We start from the raw sequence: 21,109 nt of genomic DNA, 5'->3' as shown, positions 1-21,109 counted from the left end.
TCTCAATAGTACTACACAATCAAGATGTCTTCGTCTCACTCGACCACCTTCACTACTTTCTATAACACCATCAATGGCACCCTCCGTACCTCAAACACCACCTACACCTCAACCAACCCAGCAACAGGCACCACCCTTCATGAAGCCCCAGTAGCCAGCTCAGCGGATCTCGACGAAGCTGTCATCGCAGCCAATGACGCCTTCCTCACCTGGAAAAGCACCACCTGGAAACACCGGAGCGAGCTCCTAACGAAGCTAGCCGCCCTGATCGCTGAAAATGCGCCGTCATTAACGGAATTGTTGATCGCTGAGACAGGAAAGCCGGTATGCATGATACCGAACCCATATCAAACGTATTCTAACACACATGAAGACGTTCTTAGCGCAAGCAGAAATCCAGATAGCTCAAGACACTCTGCTGCATTTCTCTTCACTTCAACCCGTCGAACATACCGTGCTAGACGAGAATATCTCCAAGGTAGTACATACGACCTTTGAGCCGATCGGTGTGGTGGGGGCTATTTGTCCTTGGAATTGTATATTTTCCCCCTTTGCCCCCTCCACTCCACTTAATATCCCACTGACATGATATGAATGTGATTAGTCCCAATTGCCATGCCCATGAACAAAATTGGACCCGCCATCCAAGCCGGAAACACCATAATTCTCAAACCCTCCCCTTTCACACCCTACACGCTTCCCAAGATATGTGAGATCGCCCAACAGCTCTTCCCACCGGGAGTTATCCAATGTCTTGGCAGCAGTGTCGACGAGGTGCACAATTTAGGCAGCTTGATGACGCAGCACCCGGGGATTGGGAAAATCTCCTTAACGGGGTCTGTGAGCACGGGGAAGAAAGTGATGGCTGCGTGTGCGGGGACGTTGAAACGCGTGACGTTGGAATTAGGTGGGAATGATGCATGTATTGTGTGTCCTGATGTGAAGAATATTGAGCATGTCGCGGGGGAGATCGTGCTCAGTGCGTTTTTGAATACGGGTCAGGTGTGTGTGGCTACGAAGAGGGTTTATATTCATGAGGATGTTTATGGGGTGGTGAGAGATGCAATTGTTAAGAAGGTCGGGGAGATGAAGGTCGGTGATGGTGCGGCTGAGGATGGGGTTATGGTTGGACCGGTGCAGAATCGGATGCAGTTTGAGAAGGTTAAGGGCTTGGTTGATGAGGTGAAGGAATTGGGGTATGATGTTTTGACGGGTGGGGAGAATCATGGCCTTGAGGGAGTGGATGATGGCAGAAAGAAGGGAGGGTATTTTCTTCCCTTGATGGTGGTGGATGATCCGCCTAGGGAGTCGAGACTTGTCCGTGAGGAGCAGTTTGTCAGTGTCCCCTCTCTTCTCTCCCGAATTATTAAATGTCTAACGATGGAACAGGGCCCCATCCTCCCCCTTCTGCGATGGAGCTCGGAATCAGAAGTCATCCACTGGGCCAATGATACCCCTACTGGACTGAGCGCAAGTGTCTGGTCCAGTGATATAGCGAGGGCTCGTCGAATTGCCGCCCAGTTGGATGTGGGTAGTGTCTACATTAACAGTACGCAGAAGCCGAGCTTTCAGGGTTTGTTTGGAGGACATAAGGAGAGTGGAATTGGGGTGGAATTCGGACAGGCTGGGTTGTTGCAGTATTGCAACGCGAAGTCGACGTATATTTGTTTTTAGGGCTCTGATTTGATGATGCTCACTACAGTACTTGTGGACGATCCTTAGTAAAGGGTAAATATTTATGAAGTTTATTGTAAAGTATGAGGTGACTCTTGTGGCTTGTCCCTGAGGTGGCAAGCAGGGTGAGGTGTAAGCTCTCGGGAACATCCACTTCTTTAGATACGCAGATGCCTCATCTCTCCCTTCCCCCCATTCGATGAATACTGACCGCGGCGGCCTGATGCAGCGCCGACACCCTGTCCAGCAACTCACGATGCTCGCGCCACCCCCCAACGTCAATGATGTTTTGTAATTTTGCCAGAAGCTTAGCAGTAGCTTGCATTCTTAACGTTAGCAATGTCTTGAGCACCTGGATCTCGTCTTCCAAGTCCTCTGATTCCAAGCTGTGATGGAAAGTCATCGGCGGCCTCTGTGTCGCGGATTCTAGGCTACTACGGTGAGTGAAACCCGTTCCCTGGCCTGGGTAAGCGTCATTAGGATGCCAGTCCGTCAGCCTGTGATGGTTTGTGGTGGCGCACTGGCGCTTGAGACAGATAATCAACTGGTGGCTGACGGAGAGGAGAATCATAGCGATGTGAGACTGTGTCCGGCACAGGGCGCATTCTGTTAGATTTTCACATTGATAGATTATCTCCTTGCTTCGATGGAGTGTATCCCGGGTGTCATGGCTATTTATCGTCGAGCGAGGTGTTGCGTCAAGTCGGTTGTAGAGAATTTGAGTGCGCTCATACAGAGCAAGGGCTTGGCTGGGGCAGTGACACTGGTTGGAAGGGGAGGTGGAGGCGCGTTCTACTCCTGGGTTTGAGAATACAGGAAGAATATCGGTGTCGAGGTCAATGCAGGCTGGCAGTCCGGGATAGTTGGGCTTGTGCCGGTCTCCACCCTTCAGTCAGTATGGACGGATCGCAGGGAGAAAATGATGGGGTTAAGTTTAATGACTTGCCTTGACTGATGTCTAGTAGAGATCCGTGGCTAAGAGCGTCTTCCAGGCTGGTTGATAGAGAGCCGGTTGGTAGACCAGTGTTCAGACCCAGGGGAGCCTCTAACCGGGATATATCCTCTGCGTCTGGCGTAGAGGACAAGCCCGTATCATAGAAATCGGGAAGGTCAAGAAATACATCCCCGTCCATCTCTTCTTCGCCCACATGTATGTGACTGGGCCCTTGTACCTCCTGGTTACGTGGTTCTGGGGACCCTTGTCTGCCGCTGGCGCTGCTGTTCGTCGGGTGATGGGAGGTATCTGACACAGCGGACTGGGAACGCTTGCTGCGTTGCTTCCTGGCCGAGCGAGAGGCAGATTGATCTGGGAAGACACAGGACAGATTCTTCATCTGACACCGTTGACAGCCCGTCTTTTCCCCCGAGCACTTGAGCTGGAGGGCTTCTGTTAACCGAGGACGCTGCAGTGGCGTAGGCTGAGGGCTCACCTTTTTGGTTCGACAGGCCATGCAGGCCAAGTGAGGGGTTCTTGCATTGCGGTCTGTCTGAAAGGGAGGATCGGTGACCTGGACAATGTAGGAAGCCTGGGTAGAATGGTTCTGTGATAGCGTCCCGAACATTGAGATAGTTGGAGAGATATTGTGGGGGAAGTGCAAGACGATGAAGGGCTGTGGGCGATACCCCTCATTCTATTAGTTTACCCAGGATATAATCATGTCATGACGGGAAAATGTATCCGTGCAGTTTGCTTCCATGCATAATAGCCTCGGACCCCATGTATACTCAGGGCCGATCACTACCACGAACGGCAACAGATTAGACGGAGGGAAAGGAAAGCGGGGGACGAGGATCCAAAGACTCCATCCACTCGAATACACACTCAGCACGGACGAGAGCTAGAACCATTTATGGAATGCTTTAATAACTGAATAGAGTAATTGCTGGATGGTCAGAGTCCAATTACCTTGGGAATGGTTATCTGACTAAATTGTGTTGCATGAATCTTTGCATAAGTGCTTGTCAGAGCCTCGTCTTGCAGCCCGCTCCCCTGCCAATGATTCTTTAGTGCTTATTTATCTGAGGATAAAAAGTACATCCGCTGTCTTTCCGCCCCTGTGAGCGTCATCCTTCAGCTTCCCTTTCGGGGGTTGCTAGCGAGGTGCTTACATCTTGGTAGTTGGGTCTTTATTGTGTCAGATCCACAGCTCAGAAATTTGGGAGGCCTCTGGCTACCTAAATCGCCATCCTACCGGCCATTCCAAACCAAACATCTACTATTTGACGGATGATCCGTACTGCACAGGCCCACTGCCCGAGCTAACAAGGACCACCCGATGATAAGGGCTTGGTGAGGGATGGTTAAATGCAGGATCGCAATCAGATATCAGGCTGCGAGCCACTCTGATACCTCTGATCAGTGAGAACCAGTACCGGAGACGCCCCGTTATTCGCCTGCCAATACCAAATGCCACTGCGCCATCCCGGTCGCACTGTACGGCGTCCTTGTGAAGAAATCCGCCAGCTCGGTGGTGAAGCGATCTGGATTAGCGCGCGGGGTGATCCACTGCTCCACCGGCAGATCGCTCCAACGCGTGGTCCGTGGCAACATAACATCGAATTTGTCCAGATTCGGGAAGAAGGATCATGGGCAATGCCACATCGTATTCACTGCGCCCCAGAGTGAGGACCCTGGATGGGGTATGTCTTACAACCCCGGACGGGGCCTGTAGAGACAGCAGCTACGGCGGGAGATGGTTGTGATGCATGTAGCTGGCTGGTTGGCAAGCAATAAGCGAAATGATCCGTTGCCCGAGGCTAAGCCACCAAGTTCCTCTCCGAATACCTCGCAAAGCCCAGGACCGTGACCGTGACAGCCAGAGAAAGGGAAATGCAGAAAAAGAAAGAGAAATCTTCACCTTACACAATCCCGAGCACAGGACCGGTTCTTCTGATGAGGGTTGCTGTAGAGAAGGCTCGTCAGCGATTCCTATCTTACAGTCTTTACCGCAAGACACCCATCTCCCAGCCCTGGACAGCCTCGAGTATTCAACATGTATTCCGTAAAAGGAATGATTGAAGGATTGCACCCCTGGACTGGAGGTCTTCCCGTGCCGTGTGAGCAATCAGCGCTGCCATAAAGCACCCATGAGCTGCCGCGAAAAACATGGCCATCCTTCAGGAATGCTCCTCGCTTACGCACCACTGCTTTTGGTGTGTTGTGGAGCACATTCAGAGGTGTAGCAATACGCTCCGGGCATTGCGATAGCCGTTGCCTTCTCCAGGATTGTGGTGTTGGCGACCGGAATCGTAATATGAAGGTCAATCCTGAGCGTTTGGTCCGAATGTGTATGGAACCTGACATGAGACGGTAGGCTCCAGCTTCTTTCTGGAACACTAATCTGGTAAATTCAAAGAGCCTGTCTATACGCCAATTGTATTGTTATTAGGATCCGCTCTCCAAACACTGTCGGGTACATACTTGGTCTATATTAGAGTAGTTCCTCACGTTTCGAATCTATAGAATTATCTTACATATATTTGTACACGGCACGTGGCTTTATCGATAGTGAATCGCTCTTATGGATGAAAATGAGACGCTGGAACTTAGTACAAAGATTTATTGAAGGAGTAAGTGGGGATGGACGCAAAATCGTTCTATCACAATCCCCGTTAAAAATACATCAAACTTGCCAAGAGTGGAAAAGGAACACCCAACGAGGTCAATGAGACCAGAAATGGGCCCGAACGCTCTCGGCGTTACCAATCTGGGTCAGTCCGAGAATCATCGTCGTCAGCATTAGTAGCTAAGTGATCTAGGATCCACAACCCTGCTGATAGAGGGACTGTAATCTGACATGAGATTTTGGCAGAGGTCGAAGTGGGACTGATTCCACCCAACTGAAGGCTTGACTCAGGCGCACCCAAGGTCCAAACGATGATTAAGATTGAATACCACGTGTTTCAGATCTCTTTTCGAATACCCCTGTCGAGTCCAGAAAAGCGCTGGATGCTTTTCACTAAAGTTAGCCGCAACTCTCAAGATATCGTAACGGACTGACGAACCTCTGCAGGTTCTAGGCGACACGGCGCAATGGACGCTTTCACCAAGGAACTAAGTATTGGCCAGAAATGCTTAAAATTCTTTTCAAAGCTTATCATCACCCACGGCGGATGAAGGAAGCCATTCTAAGGAACAGACGACCTGCCAATAGGCACCATCGTTAGCGAGTCCACTAATATTTCCATATCTAGATTTCAGGATAGTAGTTGAATCCTTCGCCTCCCGGCTGCTCGTCAGCGGATATTATTGTTTTTGCGAGGCTACCTGAGTTGAGAGATGTCCGATACGATGTCAGATCTATCGTGGGTTCAAGCCATCATCTTACGTTTACGCACTGCGTTGACTCTCAAAATATAAAAGACAGCAGCCAGCGTTCATCAGAATGCACCCTCATTACCACTCCAAGTGTTTTTGGGACACTAACTGCCTTAACACATTATTCTGCCTCTACTGCAAACACACAGGCCATGGTCTCCTTGAAGCATTACGCTACGGCCCTGATCGGGCTCGCGCAGATTGCGACAGCCTCAAATATTACCGCGCTGCTATCACAGCTCTCCCCAGCAGCTGAGGTGTTTTATCCTTACGCGACAAACTGGACCGACACTACCCAGCGGTGGACAACATATGAGGAACCGACTTTTTTCGCCTCCATCAAGCCGAACACGACTCTTGATGTGCAAAGGATTGTAAGTTGAAACTCAAATCTTCCTGTTCTCTTTCCATTCTCCAGTACTGATGGTAGGAAGGTCAAATATGCCTCGACGCACAATATCCCCTTCCTCGCCATGGGTGGAGGACACGGCTACACGACAACGTTCGCTGAGCTGCAATACGGCCTCGAGATTGACCTTAGCGGCTTCAATCAGGTAGCCGTGGATGCGGACGCCAACCTAATGACCATAGGAGGTGGTGTGCGGTTCCGTGATATTTTCGAGCCGCTCTACAGCGCTGGAAAGGAGATCCGTAAGTTCATCGGCTTTCTAAGGAATTCAAGACGGTAAATAACCAGATATAAACCAGAAACTGGATCTGGATCCTGTGTGGGAATGGTAGGAGCCACACTGGGCGCCGGTGTGGGTCGCTACCAAGGCATCCACGGCCTGATTATCGACGCGCTCGAGTCCGTGCAACTGGTAACCAGCAATGGCAGTCTCATCACCGTGTCGAAGACCAAGGAGCCCGAACTCTTCTGGGGCATGCGCGGTGCGGGTTTCAATTTCGGGATTGTTACCGAGGCGACATACACCATCTACGACCTGACCAACAATGGTTCCGTCTTGAATGCCGACTTCCTATTTCCGGCCAGTGCTAATGGCTCGTTCTTTGAAATCCTTGCCTCATTTAACGGCACTCTCCCACAGCCACTTTCTCTGTTTACTCTGGTCATCAACGATACTACCTATGGTGTATGTGCTCTATTCATCTGATCACTCGCAGTGACTTAGACACATGACTGACTGTCCGAACTTAGCCCTCTATCATCCTCAATGCAGCCTACGCCGGCCCTAAATCCGAAGGTCTCGCTCATCTCCAACCATTCCTCGACCTTCCCTACCACAAGCGCAACATCACCCAGCTGACATGGAACGTACTCGATACATCGGCGCTCTTCGGTATGGACGCGGACTTCTGCATCGACGGCGACATGCACAATCTTTGGGCGCTGGGAGTGGCGCGCATTGATGTACCCACTCACATTGCTTTTTTCAACACCATGGTTGACTTCTACTACGCATACCCGGAAGCAACGGGGTCCAGCTACGAGATTGAATTCTTCTCCACACAGGCAGTGCGTGCCGTGAAGGATGAAGAAACAGCGTATCCTTATCGGGATATCACAGCGCATGTGTAAGTGGCTTACATCAATGCTTCTATTCGTTCAGTTGGCAAGGATTAACTAATATGAGGGGGATATTTAGGATGCTCACATTCGCCTACGATGACGCCTCCTTGTCACAGCCGGTGAACGACCTGGCTAGTCGTTGGATCACAAGATTCAATGCGACCAGTGGATTCGATCGGCTTCAGGTGTATGTGAGCTATGCTCATGGCACGGAGGGCTTGAATGCGTGGTATGGGGCTGAGAAGCTGCCACGATTGTTGGAGTTGAAGAAGAAGTGGGATCCCAAGGGGTTGTTTGTTTATAACAATGGGTTGCCGGTGAGGCATTGATATCACGTATAATTAGGAAGGTTGGGTTAGGTTAAATCAGGATAGAGGAAAGGAGGGAGGAAGGCAGGTGTAGATAGGTTGAGGTATGGTTGTTTGGTTGTTCTGAGATTTGTCAATGAAAATGGCTACTTTGCTGTCATTTGGATATTAAGGTCTCGGTATGCTGCTTCTATGAGTCTATACTACCAATTCAGGATTAGTATATCCACCCAGTACCTACTCAATTGATTACCTCATTATGTCATGACAGTGGAGGTCACCGATAAGTAATAGGAGTCGGACTACAGGGGAAGCTTAGGGAAAAAGCAGGCACGATCGCCTGCTAGGCACTCCAAAGGGTGCAGTGAATCAGTATTATTAGAAGGAGATGAAGTTAGTGTTCATTATCCATTGGATGATGGTTAGAGACACATCATAGTAGCTACGGACTTAGGTTTCGATGAGCAAAAGGCTGTCTGGTACCAGAAAGGAATGAGATCTGGCAGAGCGGTTGCATCATATTGATTTTTGCTAGTTGCATCCTTTGTAGTTGGAGTTGCTCTCTCCTGCTTGGTGCGTTCAGGACTTTGCAACACACATTTCTCACGTTCATTAAATTTCGTGCATTATTCTGGTCGATCACCGTCGCTCTTTGGGGGGCTGTGCCCGAAGAACGAGACCCTGGTCCTGAATGTTGTACTTTTGGCTTTTCTTCATGGGCAATGGTACGAAAAGCTGCGTCCGCAGTTGGGGGATCTGCTTCGTGATCTGCAGGGACTGGGTCCCGACCGCACTATCATCTAAGCGCAGGTAAAACAAACTAAAACGCTTGCGCGGATCTATTAAATTCCTTGGCCTCTTCAACGTCAGTATAATCGAGGAACTGGGCCAAGAAAAGATGAAGATCCTTAGAGAAGAGGGATCTTCAGTAAACGTCAGCGCAATTCAAAGCCACTGTACGAGTATTTGTATCCCAAAATTGTGTCTCAAGGAGAAGTAAGCACTAAGCATGTGTTAGGTATTTGCTATCAGATGATCTGCGTCTGGGCCGTGGAGGGGCTGTAGATGATCGAGGGTTCCTCCAACATACCTTGATTTCTATTAGGTCTCTCAGGGCTGCATTCTGATCGGTCGGGGAGCTCTCAGAGAGGCAAGTCCGTGACAGGGATTCTCACGGAGTTTGGCGGACATTAATGCGTATATCCGATGTGATTGAGGGCATTTTGCTGATGTTAATGGAGTGTTGGATTTACCCCTCCTTCCAAACAGTAATGGCGGGATTAATTAAGTATTACTACCCCCCGCTGGTCTTCTCTCGTCCTCATCTGACGTTTTACTTCTCTTCTTTGTCTTCATCTCGATATCATCACACGCTCCCCCGAAATATCAATTTACCACCACCAGTACCCGTTTTCCTTAACTTATCTCTTAGTTGTTTTACATTTCCAACATGACTGTCACTCTCGTCAATAAAACCATCGGCCCGATCGGGTTTGGTCTCATGGGTACGTCCATATCCCCCTCCCATCCCATCTCCTAGAACAGCCCTTCTAAGCTGACCAACAGGCCTTACCTGGCGCGCCAACCCCACTCCATATGACGAGGCCGTCAAAGTCATGAAGCGCGCTCTGGACCTCGGGGCCAATTTCTGGAATGCCGGAGAATTCTACGGCCCTCCACATGCCAACTCCCTGCAACTACTAGACTACTACTTCACCAAATATCCCGAAGATAGCAGCAAAGTAGTCCTCAGCGTCAAGGGCGGTCTAGGCGCCAAAGGTCCCGACGGCACCCCCGAAGGCATCCGCGCCAGCATTGATAACTGCTTGAAACTCCTCAACGGCAAAGTATTTATCAGTATCTTTGAGCCCGCGCGAGTCGACCCCAACACTCCCATTGAAACCACCATCGGCGTGATAGCCGACTACGTTAAGGCAGGGAAGATCGGCGGCATCGGTATCAGTGAATGCAGTGAGCAGACAGTGCGTCGCGCTCATGCTGTACATCCTCTAGCTGCTGTGGAAGTTGAGTTGTCTCTGTTCTCTACAGATCCATTGGAGAATGGAGTTGCTGCTGCCTGTAAGGAATTGAATGTTCCGCTGGTAGCATACTCCCCGCTGTCTAGAGGATGGTTGACAGGACAACTACGCTCGTTGGATGATCTGCCTGCCAATGACTCTCGGCGCAACTATCCTCGATTCCAGCCGGATGTATTCCATCTCAATCTGAAGTTGGTGGAGCAGTTGGAGCAGATTGCTAAGAAGAAGAATGTGACGCTAGCACAGACTGCTATTGCCTGGGTGAGGGCCCAGAATGGGCTACCTGGCAATCCGGTGGTTATTCCTATTCCTGGATGCACTACGGTCGAGAGGGTGGAGGAGAACCTGGCTGATGTGGAGTTGTCGGAGTCCGAGGTGAAGGAGATTGCTGCCATTCTAAAGGAGATCCCTGTTCATGGTGATCGGTATGGGGGAGCCCTCGCCCGGTTCATGAATTTGTAGGATACTTAGGAGGTTGTCTTGGTTTGGAACAGATCGCAAGAAATACAATCTGTCGGGCTTTTCCAGATGGTCCTGAATAATGATATATATTTCCGCCAAGGGTCAGGTGGAGCAATGCCCCTGAGGTGACCACGCAGACAAATGTAACAATGTTGATGTTGAGGGCACATCCTAGGCGATAGTTGTAGGTGAATACTCCCTTTCGCATAACAGTATCAGACACGATACAAGGGAAGACACCGATCTCTTACTAAGTAGTAGCTCTTGACGGGTGTGTCCGACTGTGACGCCGCACAACGTCTCGACTTCGAATCACGTACCCCTGTCGAGCAAATCCACTCAACCAGCCCATTAGAAAAGCAGTATTAATTATGCGTTGAGTTCTTTACATGCGCCGATATTCAGCGGGGCGTTTCTTGGATGCATTAACATATAAGTTCGGTCGGCGACCCGATCAGGACTAGTCTGCTGTCAACTCATTATGAATCATGATGATTTATACAACCACTGCATATTGAGAAATTTATATATCCACTAGATGTATATATCCATCATCTCTTAAGTTAACTTCCCATTCTATATTCTCAAGCAGTATGAACGATTACCTCGACATCTTCGGTCAACAGACCTTCACTATCAATATTCAATCATGTTTCTGCTTTCCCCTCCCAGACAACTCCGCATGCCCCAAAATCATCGACACGCTTACCAAAGGTCTTGAGAGACTCAATACAAGCTTTCCGTGGTTAGCAGGTCAGGTTGTCAATGAGGGCTCGGGAGATGGTGATACGGGTTCCTTCTTGATCAGGCCGCTGCAAAACGAAGCCCAGCTGATAGTGAGAGATCTACAGCATGACCCTTCAATCGCGACAATGAACGACTTACAGCGTGCCAAATTCCCCATCCGCATGCTTGACCAAAACATCCTAGCGCCTCGAAATATTTTTCCAGACAACCAAGATGAATCGGCGCCTGTCTTCCTCATTCAAGCGAATTTTATAACGGGAGGCCTTCTTCTCACCTTCGTCGCTCAACACAATGCTATGGATGCGACGGGCCTAACTAATATCATCTATCTGTTTTCTAAGGCCTGTCAAAACGAAGACTTTACAGACAAGGAGCTCCGGGACGGCAATATCCCACGCCGAGATATAGTTCCATTGCTCGAAGACAGCCATACGATAGGAACCGAGCTCGATCGTTACATGGTCAAACCCGCTCCATACAGACACCCACCCGACTCGCCAGAGACTCCGATGCCCAAAAGCTCATGGACATCTTTCAAGATCTCTCGTCACTCACAGGAAGCATTAAAAACAATTGCTATGGCATCCCTCACACCGCCATCCTTCGTCTCCACCGACGATGCTCTCACAGCCTTCATCTGGCAATCTGTTACTCGGGCTCGTCTGCGGCGGTTGGATCCATCCACTCACTCGACCCTAATGCGCGCCGTGGATGTACGGGGCGTACTCGGTATTTCTTCTCTCTACCCAGGCCCGATACAAAGCAATGTATATAACGAGTTCCCTATGAGAAGGCTCATTGAGGAGCCATTGGGTAGCATTGCGCAGCAGCTTCGGTTAGCCCTAAGCGACAAATCGCACTTGGAACACCACACACGTGCCACTGCAACCTTCCTGAGCCGTACGCCTGACAAGAGTAAATTCTCCTTTGGCGCGGGGATCGATACAACAACGGACCTCATTTTCAGTTCGTGGGCGAAACTGGGGGGCTGTTCCTTCGACTTTAACCTTGGCTTGGGATTGCCCGAAGCTGTACGAAAGCTGAGATGCAATGAGGTAGAGGGGTTGACCTTTCTATTGCCCAAGACGCGTGAAGGCGATGTCGTAGTTGCGATATCTCTACGGGATGAGGATATAGAAGAGCTTCGGTCTGATGTCGTCTTCATGGAAAATGCGGAGTACATTGGATAGAGAAGACGCACTACAGCAGGGACTAAGAAACTCTCAATTCAATAAAGATGACAAGAAGTTTCAGGCTAGAACTGGATAGACCTAATAGAAAAGTGATACAACAGGAAATAGCACTCTTAGATCGCATTGTATATTTTTTCTTTGAATAACTTATACATTATTTTTGCATCTAGTTTATAATCATACAGCAATCATGTATCTATCCCTTTCTGTCCCAAATGTCTAAAAATCTTGTAAGAGAGCCGATCAAACATCACATTGAACATCTATAACTACTATGCTCCTTGAAAGAATTTCGAATTTCGAATACTGGGATCCGCACCGCTGGCTGTGTTTGTCCACATACTACAGTTGTCGAGTTCATGAGGTGTCAGCTAGGACGTGTCTACCAGTGATAGACAGTCAGCATTACAAAAGACAAATCAGAGTATGAGCAACCTAGTATCTGCTGAATGTTCCCAGTCCTTTGTCCTTGTGAATCAAGCAAGCAGCATATGACCATGAGCTCTTTAATACATGATCAATTGTTATGACGTACTCGGGCTGGCAGGGTATCTACACTGCACTGGAGGAAGTTGTCAATTGCACTAATTCCTTCGTTCCATTCAGCTAGAGAACCACAAGATTATCTCCCATGGAAAACAAGCTGCAGCCTCCCGCACTCCTTGATTGGCGCATTCCCAACGCCCCTTTGCTAAATAAGGGAGTCAATAAATACCCGCGCATTGAGCCCTGAATAGACTCCATCCCGACCGGACCGCCCTTTAAGCGAGTCGCGCTGCTGCCAAGGACGCAGAAGCTTCGAACCACTATCATACCTCGATTTCGCTAAAAAGACACTCAATACGCACATCGTAGACATACTGATTCATGGTTATAGTTTGGCAATTCTTGAAGCTCTTCTCAACCATGGCGTCTAGTGTCCGTGGATCTGCGGGAGTTACATGCTCTTTCTGTTGGTAAACACGCTGTCACATTCTCCATGTCCTCTGGATTGCTCGATAACTTTAACGCGTCTCTTCCAACCACACCGATGGAAACTGGTAACAATACCCCGCCTTATTGGCATACCCGACATTTCTAAAAAGTATCGTGGGTGAGAAGAGGGGTGTTCTGCACAACAACTGTCGGTTTCCTTGGTTTATATCGAGGGAGGGAGCTAAGGGCGACCACAGCACGACATCCTTCTGGAGTGGAAGAGACAGTTTCTGCGGTGAATTACTCCGCAGGTGGGTAACGGTTTGAGACAGCCTCGCCTGAGACAGCGCAAGTATCAGTACTTGAATCTAATGCGACATTCGAGCGGCCATGACGTATCTCAAATATCTCATGGGGCTTCTGTCCCTTCTGCACACGGGTATAGCTACAGCGCCTGATTATGTCGTGGTAGACCAACTGAGCAGCATCCCCGACGGATGGACGAAAGGCGCAGCTCCCTCGCCATCCACTTCGATGAAGTTCTGGCTATCGATGCATCACGACTACAAGGCGGAATTCGAGCAGAAAGTCATCGATATCTCGACACCCGGTCACCGAGACTATGGACGGCATATGAAACGCGACGATGTGAGAGCCTTTATGCGCCCATCCGACCAGGTTTCAAAGACCATCTTCTCCTGGCTTGAGTCCGAGCATGTTCCATTGGATGCTATCGAAGATCGCGGGGACTGGGTCGCCTTCACGGTCCCGTTGGCCCAAGCACAGACAATGATGAAGACAGATTTCTACAACTTCCACCACCTGGAGACAAACACAACCCAGATCAGGACGCTCCAGTACTCAGTCCCGGAGGAAGTCGATCCCTTTCTCCAAATGATCCAGCCAACGACACGCTTCGGGCAACCCAAGACGCAAACCAGCCTACCGAGCCTCATGCCGGTGTCAATCAATATCGACGAAATAAGCGAAGACTGCTTAACAGGCGTAACGCCAGCTTGCCTCCGCCAGCTGTACGGCCTACCAAGCACCAAAGCGACTCCCGACTCGCGAAACGTCCTCGGTATATCCGGCTACCTCGACCAATACGCACGCTACAGCGACCTCGACGAGTTCCTAGAAGTATACTCTCCAGACAGCATAGACGCCGACTTCTCTGTAGTTTCCATCAACGAAGGCCAAAACCCCCAAAACTCCCAAGAAGGAAGCACCGAAGCCAGCCTCGACATCCAATACGCCCTCTCCATGGCATTCAACGCTAACGCGACCTTCTACACCACGGCCGGACGTGCCCCGTCCGTCTCGGACACGGGTACGGTGAGTACCGACGGGTCGACCAACGAGCCGTATCTCGAACAGCTCCACTATCTGGTGGGTCTTCCGGATGAGGATCTCCCTGCAGTACTTAGCACGTCTTACGGCGAGGAGGAGCAAAGCCTTCCGGAGGAATACACGGAAGCCACGTGCAATTTGTTCGCCCAGTTAGGTGCGCGCGGGGTCTCGGTGATCTTCAGTAGCGGAGACTCGGGCGTCGGAGGGGGTTGTGTATCCAACGATGGAAGTCAGAGGACCCGCTTCCAACCTATTTTCCCGGCTTCCTGTCCGTTCGTGACATCCGTGGGTGGGACGGAGGGCGTCGAGCCGGAAAAGGCTGTGGACTTCTCGGGAGGTGGGTTCTCCGAGCGCTTTGCTCGTCCGTCGTACCAGAACGCTAGCGTGGAAGCGTATCTTGCGCGTCTGGGTGACAAATGGGATGGATTGTATAACCGAGACGGACGGGGCATTCCTGATGTGTCGGCTCAAGCTAGCAACTATGTTATCAGGGATCATGGACAATGGTTACAGACTGCGGGAACGAGGTCAGTTAACCATCACTGACACATAAATGGACAATTAGAATCGAACGAGCTAATAATATTATAGTGCCGCCGCGCCCGTCTTCGCAGCGGTCATCTCTCGACTAAACGCCGCACGTCTCAAGCAGGGTAGACCCACCCTAGGGTTCCTGAACCCGTGGCTCTATTCGCTCGATCAGAAGGGATTCACGGATATTGTAGACGGCGGATCAGTGGGTTGTGAGGGGTCAAATGGAGGAGCTCTTATCCCGTATGCTAGCTGGAATGCCACCAAGGGTTGGGACCCGGTTACTGGGCTGGGGACGCCTCTGTATCAGACTCTGGAGCAGATGGCGCTGTCAGCTTAGTACGCAGCGGGCTGGCCTTGTTTGATGTGCTGCTGATGTTTTGTCTATTGTTATGCCAATGGTGATTAGTTTGAGATGATTGCGACGAATAGATTTCGTAACCAAACCAAGGGCGATAAATGTCGGAATTGAAGGACGATACTAGAGATTGAAGGTGGATTGTTAGAACTCGCTAGTGATTGTGGTGCTTGTGTTGAGGACAATATCCGCGAGGCGTTAGGATACCCGCTACCTGTGTCCAGTGTCTTAGGTACAGCAGTAGTAATCTAGAATATACTACATAAGCTAATCGTTCTGAAACATCTAAGCTTACCTACCCACATACGTACAGCCTTGTACACAATAACTTACTACGGTGAGAGATCCTTCACCAGTCCGTAAGATCTAAGAATTACTATACACGCAGTAAGCACTAACAAACAGCTTAGGCAGCACAACGACTATAAATGTTCTCTCTCCACCACCCCATTGCCAACCCCATTCCTATCAAACACAATTCACATCTCAATCTACAATACCACAAACCAACCCCTCACAATGTCCCCCAAAACCATCCTCGTCATCGGCGCCACCGGCAACCAAGGCCGCGGCGTCGTCCAGCACTCCCTATCCGCGGGCCACTCTGTCTCCGCTTTCGTGCGCAACCCAGCCAGCAGCGCCGCAGTCCAACTCGCCGAACAAGGTGCGACTCTCGTCACAGGCGACCTCGATGATCTGGAATCTCTTCGCAATGCGACACAAAACGTGGACGCCGTGTTCTTCACCGAAGTGCAAACCGGCAAACCCGAGGCTGATTTCCAGCGCATGGAGAACATCATTCTCGCTGCGAAGGAGTCGTCCACTCTCTCGCATATCATTCTTGGTACGGCGCTGAAGACAGGCCAGCACGAGTCATTCCCCGGATGGGAAAGCGGTGCTCATCCGATGAAAGCGTACTGGTTGAACAAGCATGCCTTGGAGAATCGTGTTCGTGAAGTAGCGGAAGCTAAGGAGGGCGGGCGCTGGACAATTGTCCGACCGGGCCACTTCCTTCAGAACCTCCTGCCGCCTGTGCGGGACTTTATGTTCCCTGCGTTTAAGGAAGAGCGGGTCCTGCGCGTGGCATATCGGCCCGGCACGGAGCTGCCGTTGGTGGATGCTCGGGATGTGGGGATTGTGGTTGCGGCGGCGGTTAAGGAGCCTGAAAGGTTTGCGAACAAGGCTGTTGATGTGGCGGTCGAGGTGGTGACGGTGGAGCAGCTGGCAGAGAAGATTGGGAAGGTGGTGGGTGAAGAGGTGAAGGTGGAGTTTTTGGATGATGAGGTCGTGGATGGGATGATCAAGGAGGGACATCTTGGTGCTGCTTCGTCGAGATGGGCGGATGAGGTGCCCGGTGGGGATGGAGTGAGTAACTGTCGTGAGCAGTTGGGAGCGTTGGCGGAGGGACTTACTTCTGTCGATGCATTCTTGAAGGAGAATGAGAAGGAGATTTTGGCTTGATGCTGATGCTGCTGATTATGGTTTTGAACGTGAGATGAGTTGGTTTGCTTGTTTGGGCATGTTATATGTAAAGGACTGTTTATTTGATTTTGCAATGTACGGTTATCTGGAAATGATATCAATGTCTCGTGCCATATTAGATCTGACTGTAAAACCTCCATGCAGAGGTTGGCTTGGACAAAGCATAGGTCCCACGCCATTCGTAAAATCCTCGTGAAATCAAAGTCGTGAGCCGACGATGAAATGGCCTTCTGATCCTCGGGCAGAAGAAGTGTTCCCAATGTCGCCTCAATTATCCTCCTGCCATCTGGTGGACCGGAATTAGCTAGCATTCCCCATTCACGAGAGACCCCTACTTACCTATGTCCACATCTAGCACAGGTATAGAAGATAGTACTTCCCTCGTCTGCACCCCGCAACTGAACCTGGGCATAGGTCACCTCCCTAGAAGGACATTTGGCACATGCCATATCAATAGAGGGACCCTTTCCAATAGTTTTATAAGTCACCTCTTGCGTATTCGATTTCAGTCTGTTCCTGAGCCTGGAAGGGAAGTTCTCCGATGTGGATACCTGCGCATGGTGTATTGCCATGTCTAATGCATTTGGTCAGCCTTGTTGTACCTAGAGAGGGGATGGAGGGGGTATACTCTTCGCGGTCTTTCCACATATCCCACATCTAAGAGTGTCATCGGATGATTCATCCAGAAGGTTACCACAATCGTCGCAGAACTGGACGACCATGTTTCCTTAACAGATAGTCGGCACGGCGTTTGAGGGGGATGGGAGGATCTGAATGGTACCTAGGAAGGTGATGCAGGGCCTTAATGGGGAGCTTGGGGTTAAGAGTGAAAAGAACCGGCATGTATCAAGCCACTGGTTTCAGCGGTCCAGTATATACTGCGTGTAGAAGTTAACTACCCGAGTTAAGCATATAGTAAAACACGTGCTTGGGCACAAAGACGGGGGATTATATACTTGCCCGTTTAGGAATGAATTCCTTTTTATTCAAGCATTAATTAACCACCTTTAGCATACTAATGCCCAAGGCCATAGAAAAACGTCTTAGGCTGTCAGATTCGGCTTTCTATGCGCAGTAACTTACGATGGCAGACACTATACAATGCTCCTGGGTGAGTCACTGTCACGTTCTAGGATCGCATATAAGATGTCAAGACACATTACTACGCCGACCTTTTGGTCTCATAGGTATATGAATAATGGGCGACATGGACAACGGTTCAAACTCTCATCGATCAACCTAAGATGTGTTTTAAAACCCAAGCACCAAAGTGCGACGATGGTGCTCAGACCACCAGTTGAAAGTACTATCGCAATTTGTTTTCCGTACGTCAAATTGGCGTCGAAAGTCTATTCCCGTGTACTGGCACCTGCAATAAAATTCAGAATAGCCAGACACCCAATTATAATACAGCTTTGTGTCGCGGACTGAATTCCCATCCAGAAGTGTTAAGCGATCCCACTAGTAAGGCGCATCTGATGTACATTTATACCGGCGTCAGCGCGGCCTAACATGGAAGGTTCCAACCATGGATATTGATGCCCGTTACCAATAATCAGCTGTGCTTGAATATACCAACTGCAACATCAGCAGTATGATTGGATATCGGCGGATTTCCTTTGGGAGATTTGTATCCTCCTCGTGCAGCCTACATGTTTGATGCTTTGTGGGATGCATAAATGGGGCGAAGGGAGCAGAAGGGCTTGTTTTTGAATTGAATAGTCAAAGTTACTAACTAATGCACAAATGAGGCATGGAAGCTTTGCCCTTACTCCATGGATTTGGTGCTAATGACGTGAAGAATTCTGAGGTAAAATTCCTACAGTCTTTGTCTTTGTTGAGGACTAGATATTGACAGCAATTCATCCCTGCAGTTTCTACTAGCCTATGGCACCCTCATCAACACCAACGCGAAGGAGGATCCTGATTTTTATCGTGCCCTGAAGGGCGGTGGCTCCAACTTTGGTATTGATGGCACCTTCCGAACATAACTTGGATGATCCGTTAACATGCTAAACAGGCATTGTGACACTGTTTGACCACAAACCTCATCCTCTGATCAAGATTTAATATTTGCAAACTTTAACAACGGATTTGTCGCAGTGGGCATGTTCTTTAGGGACCACGAAGCCGAGCCACCGAAGGCCTCTAGGCCGTTCCACAGCCTCAAAGGCCTGGTGGCTACAGTGCTGCCATCCACTAACGGCACGCTACTGTCATTTTCCCAAGCTCTGGGCGAGGTGGGCCACGCCCAAACTTCCCAGAAGTGAGTACAGACCCCACGGGGGCGATACGCATTAGTTCAATCGAAAATGATAAATAAATGCGTGATCACAGACGTCCCATTTGCAAAATTACTACGAGTATTTCTCCAGGAGCTATATGAGGACATCCATAAGACGAGGCTCGAAGTCTGCAAGACCCGCCCTCCTGGCGCTGTCTTGCATAACACCATTCAGTCAATGGGTACGGCTGGTGTTCAGGTCGTTCAAGATCGCGGAGAAATATCATGGGCCTTTGAAGTGTCCAACAGTGCTATAATTTGCTTTCAGTTCTCCCCTAATGCCTGATCTTCAACCACAGGACCAAAGGACGTCACGCAATCTATTGGGTGGGTTTTCACCTGTGAATGGCCTGAAGACGGTAGTGACCATGCCGCGGCCCAAAAGACCGTAGAAGGTATGTCCAAGACGCTACAGTCGCTGGCCAGAGAGAAGGGCCTACTCTTGGATTTCGGGTGTATGACCTTTGCGAGTGGCTCTCAGGAACTCCTTGGCAGCTACGGAGCCTGGAATATTAGGCTCATGCGGAGGCGGCGGCCAAAGACGACGCGGAGGGCGTCTTTCAAAAGCTGCAGAAAGGCGGGTTCCTTTTATGCGAAAATATATGATGAAGCATAGTTGAAAGTATGCAGCTTGTAAGCAGAAGAGCCAGTGGCTCTTTGCAACACAAGAGAGAAAAGAGTTCAAACGATGTAAACAAGATAAGCTCGATCCGTAGTTTTGCCCGATGATGTCACGTGATGGGCTTCTCCGAAGCTCCTGGAAGCTGCGGCTGCCAACGTCACAACCAGCACTTCCATCTCGAAACCACTGCACCACCACACCAATCCAACCAGTCTATCATTCCTAATTCCTCCCTATTTTGCTCCTCGTACACATATATTTACACAGCCGATACATTCTACTATTCTAATCCACAATGGCCAACGACCTCAAGGTCATCGTGTCCGAGCTCCACAGCGCCCTCGGCCGGCAACAATTCGAAGCCGTCAACGACCTCCTCAGTCGCGGCAAGCGCGCCCTCCTCCTGCAGAATGTCCTGATTCCCACGCCGTCAGCACCCGCCGAGCTGGTCGCCCAAGCCCGCGAGGTTCTCGAGCTCGGAGCTATCGCCTCTATCCGACAGACCGACGCACCCACCTTCACACGATACTACCAGCAGCTTCAGCCGTTCTACGACCTGGAGCGGGACAGCACGAATGCCGGCCACGTGGACATCCGAAACAGCCAGCGCAGCAAGATCACAGGCTTGTATCTGCTGCTGCTGTTGAGCATGGGCGACAGCACGAGCTTCCACACGGTTCTGGAGGGTCTGGTTGAGGAGGCGAGTCTAAAGGGCAAGAGCGTCGAGGATGATCCGTTCATCAAGTATCCGGTTGAGCTGGAGAGGAATCTGATGGAGGGAAGCTACGATAAGGTGTGGAGGGAGACCAACTCTGAGCGCGTGCCCTCGGAGGACTTTGCGCTGTTCTCGAATGTGAGTATACCATGGCCTGACTATAATATGCGCGCCGCGTTTTCTCGTCGATGGTTTGTTTAGCTAATGCTGATGATGCAGGTCCTGGTCGGAACCATCCGCAGCGAAATCGCAGACTGCTCCGAAAAGGCGTACCCGTCGCTCCCCATCTCCAACGCCAAGAACCTCCTCTTCCTCGATTCGGAGGGCGCCGTGATCGAGTTCGCCCAGCAGCGCGGCTGGGTCCTCCGTGACGGCCGCATCTTTTTCCCCGTCGAACCCGAGGCGGCTGCTCGGTCCGAGAAGGATATCCTCGTGGCCAGCGGCACGATCATCGAGAATGCGATCGGCTATGCGCGCGAGCTGGAGACGATCGTCTGATTTATCTATAATCATTTCATTCTCGGGTTTCGTTTCGGGACGGGGCGTGTTACGTTGGTATACCTGTTGTTGATGTTCACTT

At 50.3% G+C, this 21,109-nt stretch overlaps 10 protein-coding genes across 10 annotated transcripts; 8 read left to right on the top strand and 2 right to left on the bottom strand.

Moving 5' to 3' along the window:
• Positions 1–24: 24 nt before the first annotated feature.
• AtWU_09511 (aldehyde dehydrogenase) lies at positions 25–404 on the top strand (the record flags this gene model as incomplete). Its single annotated transcript, XM_035504617.1, has 2 exons — positions 25–324; positions 384–404. The coding sequence occupies 2 exons, from the start codon at positions 25–27 to the stop codon at positions 402–404; spliced, it is 321 nt and encodes a 106-aa protein (XP_035360510.1).
• A 211-nt stretch (positions 405–615) lies between these two features.
• Positions 616–1,674, top strand: AtWU_09510 (aldehyde dehydrogenase; the record flags this gene model as incomplete). The annotated part of the gene is made up of 1 exon (XM_035504616.1): positions 616–1,674. The coding sequence occupies one exon, from the start codon at positions 616–618 to the stop codon at positions 1,672–1,674; it is 1,059 nt and encodes a 352-aa protein (XP_035360509.1).
• A 175-nt stretch (positions 1,675–1,849) lies between these two features.
• Positions 1,850–3,236, bottom strand: AtWU_09509 (Zn(II)2Cys6 transcription factor domain-containing protein; the record flags this gene model as incomplete). The annotated part of the gene is made up of 3 exons (XM_035504615.1): positions 1,850–2,553; positions 2,621–3,050; positions 3,105–3,236. The coding sequence occupies 3 exons, from the start codon at positions 3,234–3,236 to the stop codon at positions 1,850–1,852; spliced, it is 1,266 nt and encodes a 421-aa protein (XP_035360508.1).
• A 2,908-nt stretch (positions 3,237–6,144) lies between these two features.
• Positions 6,145–7,852, top strand: AtWU_09508 (FAD-binding oxidoreductase; the record flags this gene model as incomplete). Its single annotated transcript, XM_035504614.1, has 5 exons — positions 6,145–6,366; positions 6,427–6,643; positions 6,734–7,086; positions 7,152–7,528; positions 7,600–7,852. 5 exons carry the CDS (start codon positions 6,145–6,147, stop codon positions 7,850–7,852), a joined length of 1,422 nt encoding a protein of 473 aa, XP_035360507.1.
• Positions 7,853–9,281: 1,429 nt separating this feature from the next.
• On the top strand, positions 9,282–10,332 carry AtWU_09507 (aldo/keto reductase family protein; the record flags this gene model as incomplete). The annotated part of the gene is made up of 2 exons (XM_035504613.1): positions 9,282–9,336; positions 9,398–10,332. The coding sequence occupies 2 exons, from the start codon at positions 9,282–9,284 to the stop codon at positions 10,330–10,332; spliced, it is 990 nt and encodes a 329-aa protein (XP_035360506.1).
• A 593-nt stretch (positions 10,333–10,925) lies between these two features.
• Positions 10,926–12,269, top strand: AtWU_09506 (trichothecene 3-O-acetyltransferase; the record flags this gene model as incomplete). Its single annotated transcript, XM_035504612.1, has 1 exon — positions 10,926–12,269. The coding sequence occupies one exon, from the start codon at positions 10,926–10,928 to the stop codon at positions 12,267–12,269; it is 1,344 nt and encodes a 447-aa protein (XP_035360505.1).
• Positions 12,270–13,577: 1,308 nt separating this feature from the next.
• Positions 13,578–15,408, top strand: AtWU_09505 (S53 family peptidase; the record flags this gene model as incomplete). Its single annotated transcript, XM_035504611.1, has 2 exons — positions 13,578–15,064; positions 15,129–15,408. The coding sequence occupies 2 exons, from the start codon at positions 13,578–13,580 to the stop codon at positions 15,406–15,408; spliced, it is 1,767 nt and encodes a 588-aa protein (XP_035360504.1).
• A 537-nt stretch (positions 15,409–15,945) lies between these two features.
• AtWU_09504 (NAD dependent epimerase/dehydratase) lies at positions 15,946–16,887 on the top strand (the record flags this gene model as incomplete). Its single annotated transcript, XM_035504610.1, has 1 exon — positions 15,946–16,887. The coding sequence occupies one exon, from the start codon at positions 15,946–15,948 to the stop codon at positions 16,885–16,887; it is 942 nt and encodes a 313-aa protein (XP_035360503.1).
• A 288-nt stretch (positions 16,888–17,175) lies between these two features.
• Positions 17,176–17,630, bottom strand: AtWU_09503 (transcription factor S-II-domain-containing protein; the record flags this gene model as incomplete). Its single annotated transcript, XM_035504609.1, has 3 exons — positions 17,176–17,194; positions 17,248–17,482; positions 17,564–17,630. 3 exons carry the CDS (start codon positions 17,628–17,630, stop codon positions 17,176–17,178), a joined length of 321 nt encoding a protein of 106 aa, XP_035360502.1.
• Positions 17,631–20,109: 2,479 nt separating this feature from the next.
• Positions 20,110–21,027, top strand: rpnL (proteasome regulatory particle lid subunit rpnL; the record flags this gene model as incomplete). Its single annotated transcript, XM_035504608.1, has 2 exons — positions 20,110–20,667; positions 20,749–21,027. The coding sequence occupies 2 exons, from the start codon at positions 20,110–20,112 to the stop codon at positions 21,025–21,027; spliced, it is 837 nt and encodes a 278-aa protein (XP_035360501.1).
• Positions 21,028–21,109: the final 82 nt, after the last annotated feature.

The sequence above is a fragment of the Aspergillus tubingensis genome, assembly GCF_013340325.1.
Source record: "Aspergillus tubingensis WU-2223L DNA, scaffold_11, whole genome shotgun sequence".
In the NCBI taxonomy this organism is placed as follows: domain Eukaryota; kingdom Fungi; phylum Ascomycota; class Eurotiomycetes; order Eurotiales; family Aspergillaceae; genus Aspergillus; species Aspergillus tubingensis.
The sequence above is the reverse complement of the archived record's forward strand: the minus strand, read 5'-3'. Positions and strand labels throughout refer to the sequence as shown.